This window comes from Styela clava, chromosome 15 (genome assembly GCF_964204865.1).
Source record: "Styela clava chromosome 15, kaStyClav1.hap1.2, whole genome shotgun sequence".
Taxonomy (NCBI): Eukaryota; Metazoa; Chordata; class Ascidiacea; order Stolidobranchia; family Styelidae; genus Styela; species Styela clava.
This window is the reverse complement of record NC_135264.1, coordinates 13,570,867-13,585,055: the sequence shown is the minus strand read 5'-3', so window position 1 is coordinate 13,585,055 and position 14,189 is coordinate 13,570,867. Positions and strand designations below refer to the sequence as shown.

At 33.2% G+C, this 14,189-nt stretch overlaps 1 protein-coding gene across 1 annotated transcript; it reads left to right on the top strand.

Annotated features, from left to right (window-relative positions):
* The first annotated feature begins 1,202 nt into the window (after nucleotides 1–1,202).
* LOC120334186 (DGAT1/2-independent enzyme synthesizing storage lipids-like) lies at nucleotides 1,203–9,763 on the top strand. Its single transcript, XM_039401644.2, has 8 exons — nucleotides 1,203–1,455; nucleotides 2,716–2,824; nucleotides 3,414–3,514; nucleotides 4,755–4,922; nucleotides 5,374–5,564; nucleotides 6,382–6,445; nucleotides 7,567–7,706; nucleotides 8,882–9,763. Exons 1-8 carry the CDS (start codon nucleotides 1,317–1,319, stop codon nucleotides 9,257–9,259), a joined length of 1,290 nt encoding a protein of 429 aa, XP_039257578.2. The 5' UTR covers nucleotides 1,203–1,316; the 3' UTR covers nucleotides 9,260–9,763.
* The last annotated feature ends 4,426 nt before the right edge of the window (nucleotides 9,764–14,189 follow it).

Genomic DNA, 14,189 nt, shown 5'->3' with positions numbered 1-14,189 from the left:
CCTGTATTGTATATCCATGCATGTCTTCCCGATATGTTTTAGTAATCTACATATATAGTTTATTTTGTCCAGGGTGGTTGGCATTGTTAGGAATAGTGTGTTAAATTTTATGATATCTTTAAAATAAAATGTTCATATATATACATATATATATATATATATTCGCTCCTGGTTACAATATATTATAAAACAATATATTGATCTGTTATTTATTAGTTGACATTCTCACCTACTTGGAAATTGGAAACATTTACGGTAATTATGTCTATGACATTAAAGTCATAAATAATACTGTATTTAAAATGTGATAAATATAGGAACGCTGATGACTAGAATCATCAAAGATTCATTAAATCACTGTAATGTACAGGTAGAGTGCTTTCAGACTACTAACTATATTTATTTGACTCATGGTTAGCCAAAAGGACTTTTACACCGATTTATTTTTGGTCATTGATGCGTGAAAAAAGCGATATGTGTGAAAGTTTATTATCGTGTTATACGTACAATTTTATTTCATTATACTAATTTTATAAAACAAGTTCATTACTTATCGATTTTAATCGGTAAGTATGTTGATAGGTATTTGACTGTCTGTTTGTTTGTCTGCCTGTCTGTTAAATGCACGCGATATCTCACGAAAGCGAGATTATATCTGCTCCAGATTTTGCATGTGCATTCATCATATGTCGTACCAGAAGCCTATTGATTTTGGGTGAATTATGTCGTATAATTAGCCAGTAATTAATTAATTAGTGATGGGACACAAGGTGTCACTATAGAGTAAGAGCGCTGTTTTGGGGGATCCCCTAACTTTCGATCGATAAGTCTTCGGTCTCTGACCGATATTCTCGTTTTTACATTTTCACGTTTTTATTGGTTGAAAACAAATAAATATGATAACTGATTTTTTTATAAAATTATATCAGTTTCAATCTAGCAATAAATTTTTTCTGTATCAGTTGAAATAGATTACATAAGGACGCAAACGTATGAAATTGTTCTAATAATTGCTTCGAAAATGTCTATTCATTGGGTCAATTAAAGTCTTTATAATTCTTTGTAAACTTGAAGTATGCAATCTCAGTGCCGTAAAAGTCGAGAACTAGAAAAAAATTGGAGAACAGCCAGTTTCTAACAAAACATCATCTTCATTTTATTCTTTTTCAACTATCCCCCATATATAGATTACTAATTCAAAGCATTTGAATTTCAGATTGTGTTCATCATGTATATAATTTAAAAAAACAAAAAATATTACCTCGAGTTGTCTTATCATTTGTTTGTCAATAAACTAATGGCACTAGTTCTGTTTTATGTCAACATTACATTCTCACAACAACGAAATGATGGGATTCTTTATTCCATGGATCGCAGCAATGATACAACATTTAATAGGAATTCTTGATTATTACCTGTTTTGGGCAATTGACCTGTTGAATTATTATATGCCAGGTATGTAGAGGGTTGATATTTATGTATATTTGCTATACTCGCGAAGTATGTAAACAAAGATGGCGGACACCGGAACGTAGTATGTGTACCAGGTTAGGGTTAGGCCATAATTTTATTCCAATTTTCCTTATTTTAGTTATATTAAGAGTTCGGGGACTAGCCAAGTGACTCCCGTAGGATTTGTAAATGAAATTATGGCCTAACCCTAACCTGGTACACATACTACATACTATGTGTCTGCCCCTTGGTTCACATACTTCGGGAGTACCCATTTGCCTTGTGGAAGTTAACAGGTGTAAATTTTGGTATTTAGAACAACTTTTTAGTTGCAAGATAGTTATTCTGCTTTATATATCAGAATGTTATAAAAATATAATGCAATTTGATTTTGGAAAGATGTAATTACAGTATACCACAAATCCACAATTGTTTTTATCGATATTGTAATTAAAACTTTCCTTTGCTCAAATGACATTTTATTCCTATATTGTCATTGAGTATTATTAGTATTTGAATTTGGAAATTACCGGTACATCAATTTGCGCTCCTGTCTCCTGATATCAAAAACCCCTCTACAGAGTGCTTGTATGCCACATATGTATATGTCATTAAATTACATTGTAGCTGTCACTTTTACTTCCTGTTCATATTGCATGACTACGATAATTAATATGAGCCATGTCATTTAGTCATTGGTTATCAGTTTTTTATTATGTTTATTTATTTATTATTAGATAGGTTTGCAGGGATCAATTGATTGATGACTAGGCCTGGGCATTTTGGAATACTTTAATTCCAGAATCGAAATACCCTTTATTTGAATTACATATTTTAAAGACATAATTCAATGCGTTTTTTTATTGTAATATGGCATATCCAGGCATATAAATTACTGAAAACATGAAATACATCACTCAGTCAGTTCGCTGAATTGTCATTCACAATAAGAATCATGTTTCATCATAAACTAGGAAGAAAAAGAGTCATGTGATGTGTCAGAATTGTATTATAATTAAAAATATGGTTTTTGAAAAAAATTGGCGACAATTGAGACTTTTTTAAGTACAGATTCAAATAATTTTTTATTCAATCCGAAATGCCCTGCCTTTTTATAATGACTTTTTTAGCAAATTGTAGTTATCTTATTTCTCCATGTACAATACACATTTATAGGTGTAAGTAGGCACACTTCAGTATCTTTGCTGTTTGATTTTTCCTGGACCATTTTTAGACATAATTTTCTATTATATGGTTTTTCAGGTTGGAAGCTTGTGATTCTTTCCCCATTTGTCATCACATTTATTATCTTGCCTACATTTGTTGTTTTGTACTTATATATTGGAGCTCTTCTTTTATACATCTATCGCAGGTATGATCATGACATGTATTTTGTCTTATTAGTTTACATGTTTCTATTGTATGTTATTAATAATATAAGTTCACTAAAGCACGAGTTCAAAACTCAATGGAAACTATGAGTTATGGGATTCCTTAACTTTTGAGCTTATTTTTTATATTGTAAAAAAAAATGACTTGACTCCGAATTGCGCTAATTTAAACAGGTTTGCATTGTTCAAAATTATAAAATTCTCTGAAATTAATTTTGGTTTATGATCAGTCATAGCTGATTTAAGAGTCAAAGCTACCGTGGCATACCATAAGTATAAACAGGGGTGTATGTGAAAAAACTGATATTGTTTTTCCCTGAGGATGGGAATTGTATTGAGCAAATAACCATTCACACACAGATCTAGTTATCAATGATGCATTACACCTATTTGCTGCCACCACAATTGTATGGTATTGTTTTGCTCTAGATTATGCCTTGGGTTTTAGAATATTAGTCAGTTATAGTAATAAACTTTTTAAACATCCTTCTATGTGATTTTCTTCTAATTCTTCAAAGCATTATGATATAATAAATCCATATCTAATGGGTATACTGACTTTTTATACAGACGTCATGCAATTTATGAAGGCTTTCATCAACATAATGTTTGGGAGGGTTATAAGAAAATGATTGCTGCTATGTGGAGTGGCCATGGTTGGATTTGGCATGGTAAGAAGATAATACCTGATAAAAAAATATTTGAGTCATCTAATCACCATACTTAAATTTGGTGTAAATAAGATAATTCAAGGTGTTGCCGAACTAGATTTATGAACGTTGAGTTCTTTTTCTGCATTAACAGTTAAAACTGAGTATTTTACCACGGGTAATTTCTAATTTATTTCCAAAATAAGGTACTCCCGTAGTATGTGTACCAGGTTAGGGTTAGGCCATAATTTTATTCCAATTTTCCTTATTTGAGTTCTATTGCGAGTTCGTGGACTGTTTGTGTAAGCTAAATGGATATACCGCCTGTCCATAGGTTTCAGTTCCTTTACACAACTTGATGTAAAGTAGGCGAACAAAATTAGTTCATTCATATTGGTACACATACTCCTGGAGCGCCCAAAATAATATATTTGATTGTGGAATATTGAGTCAATTCGAAATTTGAGTAGGCTGCATGTAAAATCAATTCATATTTAATCAGTTTGCAATCTGGAAATGCGGAAAAAACAGGATGAACAATGATTTCATTGGATTTCTATTTTTTTTCAATTTGCAGAAATTGTTTTTAACGCCCTTATGACGACTATAATGTGAGACTTCAATTGCTTAAAATTATAAATTCTGAAATTAAACTTGTCTAAATTATTCCCTCAAAATGTGAAAAATTGAATATATGCTAATTAATTGGATTGATTGCCTGGGATGGTTATAACTTTTATTTTATATTTAGATTGTCATTAATATAATTAACTTGTGCATGTTGTGAAATATTACTGACTCATATGGATCAAATATTCATTTGCCCAATATTTTTGTTTCATCCCGTTATGACATAGCAATTCTTATTACTGTGTGTCGTTTTTATTTTTTTAGAGAAATTGCAAGTATACGAATATATTACCATAAGCAAAATGTTAACTTACTTTATATGTTTGGCAAATACTTCTGTGAGTGATTGACTATTTATCAATTACCATAATTTGTTTTGTCAATGGTCCTTTGTAGGTATTTTGTTTAATTTACCAGATTTGGAATCAAGTCAAAATTTGCGGTGATCCAAGAGTCTCGCTGCACACAAAAATACAAAATTTGGTTAAAAAAAACATGTTTTGCCAATAACTTGGGTATTTTTAAGTAGTTGGTCTCACAGAAACCCAATTAATAGTACTCCTATTGTAAGAATCTTTTTTTTATTTAAATTGAATTTTTGTGGTAATTGAAATTTTCTATACTTTCTAAGGTTATGAAGTGAAAGGGCTTGAGAATCTTCCCAACAGAGGAGCAGCCATGATTGTTTATTTTCACGGAGCCTTGCCTATCGATCTATATTACCTGAATGCCACTGTGTACATAGAAAAAAATCGAACCTTGTGTGGAATAATGGACAACTTTGCATTCAAAATTCCAGGTGTGTGAAATGAAGGATGCAGTATGGTAGTTGATTGGGTTTTATTTATATGAAAGTTGTACCTGTAATCAAAATTTTGTGTTCTTCAGAGTCTCAAAGTCTCGGAAATCTCAAAAAACGATTAAGATGGCTAGGCATTCTTTGCAGTAAATTGAAGGCATGTGATGTGTCGGTTTTCGAAGGCAAAATTTCTTACAAAGAAATTTGCCCAAATTTGCAGGTGTCGTTTTTAGTCAGATGTCAATTTTCTTACTCCCCGTGAAATTCTGTTTTTTTCCAGTAAATTTGATCTGGGACATCATAATTTTGCTACATAATAGTTCAATTCAGAATAGCTAGAGAGAAATAAGTTTGTGACTGTTACAAACTCAATACCAGTTATTATATTTGTATGATAGTCTAAGTGAGTATAATATTATTTGATGCATAAAATGAACTGACATTTCTTTAGGTCTGAAAAACTTTTTTCAATTTTGGGGATGTTTTCCTGGACCGAGGGATCGTATGGTAGAAATTTTAAAAGCTGGAGAAATTGTTACTGTGGCACCAGGTGGTGTTAGAGAGGCTCTTTTCAGCGAAAATTATTCCGTTCTTTGGGGCGAGCGACAAGGATTTGCAAAAGCTGCTTTGGAAGCAAGAGTGGTAAGCATCCTTCCAAACACAATATGTTTCTATATGTCAAAAGATATACCAGGGAGTAACCTCCCTAATTGGGGGAGAAATTTTGCTTCCTATTTGTTGTAATATTCTTCAGTTTTGCTTATTAATATAATGCATATTCATAAACACACAACAAACTACTTTGATTACTTGTACAAAAACTAGATTGTGACTTGCGTCGCACATAAAACAGTAATAGCAATAATAATAGCAAAGGATTCATTAACGATTGAACAAATAAAGTAGTGTTATGCATCAGGAAGGAGGAACAAATATTTCCAAAATAGGCGAAGTGAGGGATATAAAGAAAAATGTTAGAAACCACTGGCATAGACCGATGCTCTGACATTCGAGCTATACTCTGATAAATTGCAGTTGAAAAGCAATAATTCACACCTTTATGATTAAGTTTTGTAATTGACGCTATTTACGATACTGGTTTTTGTGTGATATCGTAAATGTCACTCACACAAAGTCATTGCCAATTGTATTGATTATTGTGACAAATGTATTCGCTCTCATGTAAAATAAAAAATTGTGCTAGTTAACTACTCAACTATATCCTTAGTTCAAATTCCTTGCCCCCAACCTCCTCCAACGTGTAATAAAAATATTGGACCAAAAAGATTATGGACCTTCCAAATAAGATAAGTCCTCTCTGCATATCGTTAGATATTAGTGTATACTTCGTCTGCTGGAGTGGAAGGCATGACTAATCGGCACATGAAAATTCCTCAACTCAAATCAAATTAACTTTTCATTGACTTTTTACCAATTTATCATTTTCTTTTTGGTATAGCCAATCATACCTATGTTCACGGAGAACCTGCGTGAAGCATTTTGTTATATGCAGACTGGAAAAAGTAAGCTACTTACTTATTTATTATAGTCATAGTTTGTTATATTAAAAGTATCAAAAACACTATCAGTTTCTTCTCTTCTCAGCGGTGGAGGGTTAATTACCATAGATTTTCAGTTATTGTACACGAAGTGTAGCTATGGATCGTTTTGTTATCATGTTGTTGTTGTTGGTATTTTTCCTCTTGGTATGAAAAAATCGCTCTTTCCTTCGATTATAGACCAATTGCTTTGAAATTTTCAGTGGTTAAGAATTAAGATTGCTGTTGTTGCTAGGAGGCTATTACTTTTATTTATTTTCAAAAACATCTGTGGGCTCTATGGGATTTGTCTTTCACTTTGAAGTTTTGTGTGATGACTGATGACATCATCAAAATTAAAAATCCGCACCTTGCTATTATTTAATATTCTTTGTGACATTCCTAATTAACAACAACCACATTGTGCAAAATGATCCACATGTTCATTTTGTGTCCAATAACACAGGCTGTGCCGGTTTCTGTTCATACATCATACATTTCTGTTTCAAAAGAGCCATTTTCAATCATGTCATGACCAATCTGTCTGTGACATTAAATTTTGGAACGGATGGAAAATGCGAAAAATAAATTGATTAGGAATTTCTGTGATTGGTCACTTGTGATATACCAGTTTAGTGCAATATCAATAATGTTTTTGACCTTGTCACTGCCGAATTTGGATTTCCTCAGATAAATCTAAAATGTAAAATAAGAATATTAGAAGTAACTTTGTGTCTATGCCGACAATCCCCGTAAATACACCCATTTACATGCTTTGGTGACCGGGTGGGAATATCGGGTGTCGTAGGCTTTTCTTATTTGCATACCATAATAATAATTTGTGACGTTTGATTATTTCAATTCATTTGAGTATTCTTGTTCCGTATTTACAAGAATTTTTAGAGGAAGCCTGATTTTGTCTGTGGAATAAGTGCCTACCTAATTAAATTTTGAGTAAATACTGCAAGATCTTTTAGGATTTTAAATTCCTCTTATAATACGGGAAATATATTTTGCTATTACAGAAATGTAAATGAGTATAGAGTTTTCTGTTATAGGCGTTTTTCTCTGATAATCTTCCATATTAAAATCTCATATCTTTCCAGAATGGTATCGAAAATTATACGAATACACAAGATGGCCATTACGTCCATTGTATGGCGGTTTTCCAGTAAAATTAACAACTCATATTGGACGACCTATATATTTTGACAGTAATACAACTCCTGCCGAGGTTGCTACTAAGGTAAGAATAAGTTAATTCTGTCGAGATCATTGCCAGTAAGGTTAAATTAAAAAACACAGTACAACAGAAGGCCATGCTACCTATACTGAAAGGTGCTATCTGATAATTCGAAAGTGTCAAATCCAACCTCGATCACAATAGCTTGCGACATGTTTGTCAAAAAGATGGCAGGCTAGTCTGACGAGATGCAACAGCAAAATTGTAGCACAATTTTGGGGCAGAATATTGAGCTTCATAGAACTCAGAGATAATGGTAAAAACCAAAGTACTTCCATGTTTAAAAAACGGAAAATTGAAATTGAATTGGTGTATTAATTTCTGTTAAAGTGATTTATTTTCACAACAAGAACGACAATTCAGAAAAACGATCCATAAGTACACTACATATCTAACAATAGAATATTGTGATATCATAATTTGATTGTAAAAATTGATATAAGTTCATGAAATGCAAAATAGATTGTGGTAAACGGTTCCTGTCTTGAAAGCAGAGCTGTGAAGTCGGGAGTTTTCATTGGAGTGGGAGCCAGAGTCGTAGTTTAACTAAGACAAAATTCTTAATTTCCCTGTGTCTGAATTGCAGACTTCTAATGGTGATAAACGAAGACAAAAATTTTCTTCAAAAACTCAAAAAGTATACTAAGTTTACAAATTGTTATTAACAGTCTTTTAAGGAAGGCTTGCATACACAAAAGATATTTTATCAAAATTTAATTTGTTGGATATCAGAACTGGTGTCGCAATCTAAATTTTTGGCTGCTCCATAAGTATGTGTACCAATATGGAGGTAGCTGATTTTGTTTGCCTACTTTACATCAAGTTGTGTAAAGAGACGGAAACTTATAGGCAGGGGGTATATTCACTTGGCTAACACAGACAGTCCCCGAACTTGTAATAGAACTAAAATTGGGGAAAATCGAAATAAGATTATGGCTTAACCTGTTACACATACTATGGGAGTACCAAATTTTGTACAATTGAGAGTCGTGATTGTGGGTCATAGTCAAAATTTTTCTGAACCCGTAGTTGGGAGACAAAATTTTTTTCATGCTGGAATCGGAAAATTTGCAATTGCTGATTTTTTTGCTTACTGCACGGCCATGCTCAAAAGTTGTCAAAAAGTGTGCCGTTGCTTTTGAAATTCAAATTATACATGTCATCATTTTTTGTTTAAGACTCGACATGCACTAGAACAATTGATAAGACGACATCAACGTATACCGGGGAGCATTATATTAAGTTTCGTTCAACGATTCACAAGCAATTATGAAAAAGAGTTTGAAGTTCTACCAGTAGAGGGCACTAGTGGATCAGAAGATTCGAGCGAAAGCGAAGTCTCGGAAAACGGATCGGCTTGTAAATTACTCGATAAATCCAAGAGCGAAGACAACGCCAGTAATAACAATTTTCGGACACCATTTCTAGTTTGTCAATGTAAAGAATGTGATGCATTAAAGAAAATGAATCTGGGATGGGAATCATTAGGAACAAAAGGATTATCACAAGTACCTCAATTTTCCATGGGAACTACAGCTATTGATACAAATTATTAATTCATATTATTAAAAATGAGTAAAATAGCAATTTATTATCTCACTTTTGTTGGTGCATTTTAGTACAAAAATTGATGAGAGGCCTGAATGACTTGAATGCAAGCTCGCGTGCGCTGTATAAAAATCAAAAAGCTACGATATATCGATCAAAGTGTTCCAAATCGGGGTTCTGGTCCAATTTGGAACTGAAACAATTGTTGGAAATTGGGAGTACACTTAAATTTTTTTTCTGTCGCTCCCTGCTGTAATAATGACCATGTCAGTATGCCTTGTATGGAGACCTATGAAAAATCAAAATTGTTTATTTAAAAAAAAATAAGATAGATCTTTTACTTTGAATTTTCTTCACATTCTTTGATGTTCTGTTTGCGCAAAAAATTCGTGAAGAAGCATTATCATTGAAAAGCGTGGCTAACTAAATATAAGATGTAGCCTTCATCGGGAAAGATTTCTTTATTGCTTTTGCAAAACTTAATAAATTGCATAAATTAATAAAAAAAAAAATTTTTATTTTTGAAATTGCAATGTATACTATTTGAAAACCAGCCAGAATTCTTGTTTCATACACAATAAACCACAGTTTGTGCCTAGAAATCCGTCACCGTCCACCTAAATGTTATTTTTCAACATAATAATTTATGAATTTAGAATCTCCGTCATTTGTATTTGTAATTTCTGAAAAGAACAAAAATGGGTCAGTAGCGGAATTTAGAACTTCTCGACACCAATTGGACAAAACATGTTTAAGGCCTCTGTTGAAGATTCTTTCAGCTACAAATTTTGTGGGCCGTATCTCTTTTCGTCCTCAGTATTTATCAATACTCATGTTACATCTGTGATGATTTTTTCATTCTGAAAACTCCTTTTTCTGTTTCTTATTTCTTTATTTCAGTATTATTTAGTTTGTTACAAATATATTAGTTTAAGTATGATCAGTTATATCACCATTGTGCCACATTTGAAGTTAATAAATTAAGTCGTTGTTATAATAATTATATTACTTGGAAGAACTACCGTATATATTTTCGTCTTTATTTCTATGTTATATTTTTTTTTGTCTTCAACCATGCCAGGTTGTGTTCTATGCTTTCTGCACATCTTTTTTTTTTTTTTTTGAACATTCTCACAATACATAATTTGACTGCAATTGTGCTGTATTTTGGTCAAGGCATCTGTTTAGTTGAATCACAGGTATAGTATGAAGTACAAGCTTCTTGAAATGAGCTGAAAGAGTTGAGTTTGTGATAATTCCCAACAAGTGAGAGGAGCTCAAAAGTTGATATATTAAAAGAAGTGGGCATATAGTGCCTCTTATTGATCTAATTTCTAGCAAAAATTTTGCACAGAATTTTTTTCTGTACCAAAGACTGACACCGGTTATTAGCTTGGCAGTTTTTACTTCAGCTGACTGGAAAGCCAGTGAATTTCACTGGACACCAAACAGTCATTTGGATCGCTATTACATTCATCATGCAGATTTTTTTTTTCTGGAACCAAGACCTAAACCGGTTATTTGCTTAGCAGTTTTCCCTTTAGCTTTAGCTTGTTTCATTCACTAGAAGAACAAAGGGTCGTAGAGTAATGTGGCAACTACTATTTTGGAGAGAAGCGAATTTTTGCTCAATCTATTTCTGTATGGATTGTTTTTTTGTGCAAAGAGACCATCGGATGCTTTCGCTAAAGGCTGATGATTGGACTTTTTTCGTCGAAGAACTCAAAATGACTATGGATTTCAATGCCCATCTAGTGCCGTTTGCTTATGACGTGATAGCAAGTTCGTATGAACCAATGTAAGACCGCGCTTCGGTTCCAAGTTTTTTCCAGTGCTCCACAAATTTTGAATAGCAGATTTTGGAGACATTAATTTTTAACCATTCTCAATCACGGATTTGCCAGTCTCGCTCTTACAAATTTTGCGTTGATTGGTAGGACTGAACGTTGATTCGTAAGACCGAACTAGAAAATGGCTTTTGGACTTCTTGGGCCGCGTTCTCTTTTAAAAATTCGTCAAGTCTCTCACCCCACCTCAAAAATAACTAGTTAACAATAAGCTATAAAAAACAGATATAGTAAGACGAAAATAGGCTATGTTTTTTTCAACGAACACGTTAAAAATACGTGGATGGAACGTAAATATCCAAAATAAAGGAATGCAAATATCCAAAATAGGGCGTTCCAGATCAATTCCAACAAATATCTTCATTTTTATTTAGCTTCACGCCCCGCCGTTTGATAACCGCTGTTCTAGTAAATGCGCGGATGGTAAATATCAGAGTAAGTAGGACAGAGTGATTGTTAAAAACGAAAACTCTAGAAAAACGGCGTGGGTTAAAAGTCATCAGAATAAGTAGAAACGAGCGTTGATTGGTAAACCCGAATACTCTAGAAAAAGGGCGTGGTTATAGTCATCAGAGAAAGTAGGAACGAGCGTTGATTGGTTGAACCAAAAATTCCAAAAAAACGTGCGGAGTGAAAGTCATCAAAAAAAGCAGAATCGGGTGTTGATTGGTGGAGCCGAAATTTTACAAAACGCGGTATAGTAATCAACTCGGCAATCAACGCTGCCTCAACCCGAGTCGTGTTAGTAACTTGCCGTTCGCGTGTCATCAAGATGTCAAGATGCTACGTTTCTGTTTTGTTTACAGTGGCAGTCGCGGACATGTAATAGGTTAGTATTGAATATAACCTGAAGTTATGGAAGAAGAATAGTCTTAAAGTAATAAAATTAAGTACATAAGAGTCTTCCAGAGTTGAGTTTTAAGCACGCACGTTTTTTTTCAACTAACAATGTAGTTGCCGGTATAGGTCCTATTTTTCGACATTTTAAGAACTTTGACTGTTTGAATCGGTATGTTCCCCTGCTTTTTATTTTAGGGGGTGTTTCGAAATTGAGAGGGTGGTAGATATTTTGTTAATATTAAAAAATGGGGTTCACATTTTGGTGATATTGTTGGACAGTGTACCAATTTTGCGAAAGATTCACTACTGCTTCGTGTATTTGAGCATTGTACTTTCAGAGTAATTGCTATTTATGTTCATGTCATAACATATGGACATTGCAGTTACGTGAACCGTCCAACGGAGGTGAGGAGTCCAGCAAGTCAAGTTTATTTTTTCCAACCAGTAATTAAGAAAATGAACAGAGAATACGAAACAAAAAATGAAAATTGCAGTTTTACTGGAGGAAGGGAAGTTGCGGGAAACTGGTTTGAATCATGTTGGGTTTATATTTTTTTCCTGTTTCTGTTACCTCATTGATGAAGTGCGATTATTATTCAGTTTATTTTATTGTTTCAGATATATATACCATAATATATGCATAAATAGCATGCTGCAAACTCGTCGGTATTCAGAAGAACTTTACTATGAAATATGCGATCGTGTTATTTACAGAGTCGTGCCAGTACAAGAACTTTCAGGTTGGTACTTCATCTTTTCGATGGGTTTATTTTCCCTTACGGCATGTACGCTGTGCTGCGTGTTTGGAATACAAGTCATGCCACAAGGAGTGTTACAAAAAGGACTCATTTCATGCCTCGATGCTCATTTTCATTAACAAAAAAAAATAGCTTAGAACAGAAGGCATCCCGACACAGGGAAAAAATAGGTCGCTTATTAAAGAATATTTACTTGCAACATTTGAACGATTGAAAATTTAATTTCGTTAATGGCTATTAATAGATTAAAAAAGGACTAGGTTTATTATTTTTTATTACTGCTTGTAGTATCACTGTTATACTAATTTTTGATTTAATGTCAATGTTCTATAATTTAAAAGTAAAAATTTAGAAAATAAAAACTATTTCCCTTGTATAATAATAAATTTTGTAACAAGTGCCCACTTAGAAAAACAGCCCTGTAACATTCAATATATAAAAACAATTGTACCTCCCCTGTAAACAATTGCCCAACGTTCTTGTTTTGTTATTCATATTGTTTATTGTTCATCTAGTAATAACAGTGATTCTCCGGGTGTCGCTACTCGATTACCAGCTTTGGTTCCCCGCGACTTCTCCAGTAAAACCGTGTACATTATCATTTTTTTCGCAATTTGTGCTTGTGATATTTTTTTACTGGTTGGAAAAAATAAACCTGACTTGGCTTGACTCACCAGCCTGAACTCGAAAGATGGAATTCCGCGGGTACTAGTTATTTTGTTCTGTATAAATCCCCGGGTCCATGTATTTGGAATTGGAATGCACTGGCGAGTTCTGTAGTTCGGGTTCTGATGTAAGTTTCCCCCTTCTCTGGTAATATAAAAAAATATTACAGACATGTATTAGATAAGCTGTATTGCAAAATACATATATATATTAATTTAGAAAGTTAAATTCTTGATTCGATCGTACGTGCGAATCCGAAAAAAGTTTAGTGGCATCTTCTGCACCACAAGAAAAATAAATATATCTGATTAATAGTTACAGTGATAACTAACTCTTGAATGTTTTACAGAAGCCGAAAACTATTCACAGTTTGGTACGGCTATTTTGAGGATTGAGTTGCAATTCATCTGCGCATGCTTATTTTATCATAGCCAACTGAATGTTCCGAAGATGTCAAATACGCCATCGAGGTAACTCTTTATGCTATATATCGCTTTACCTAATGTTTATGCTGTTATTGTTTGTTAAAAAAAATCAGTTAACAAAGTGGGTACTCCCGTAGTGTGTGTACCAGATTAGGGTTAGGTCACAATACCTATAATATACCCCCTGCCTATGGGTTTCAGTCCCTTTGCACAACTTGATGTGAAGTAGACGAACAAAATTAGATACCTCCATATTGGTACACACACATACTTCTGGGGCGCCACAATATGAACCAAAAGCCGTGATAAATATTTTTTTTGCAAATGCACAAATAAAAATAAAAATGTAAATTATAAAGGATTGTTCTATTGCCATTTACAGGTAAAAGAAAATTTCATAAT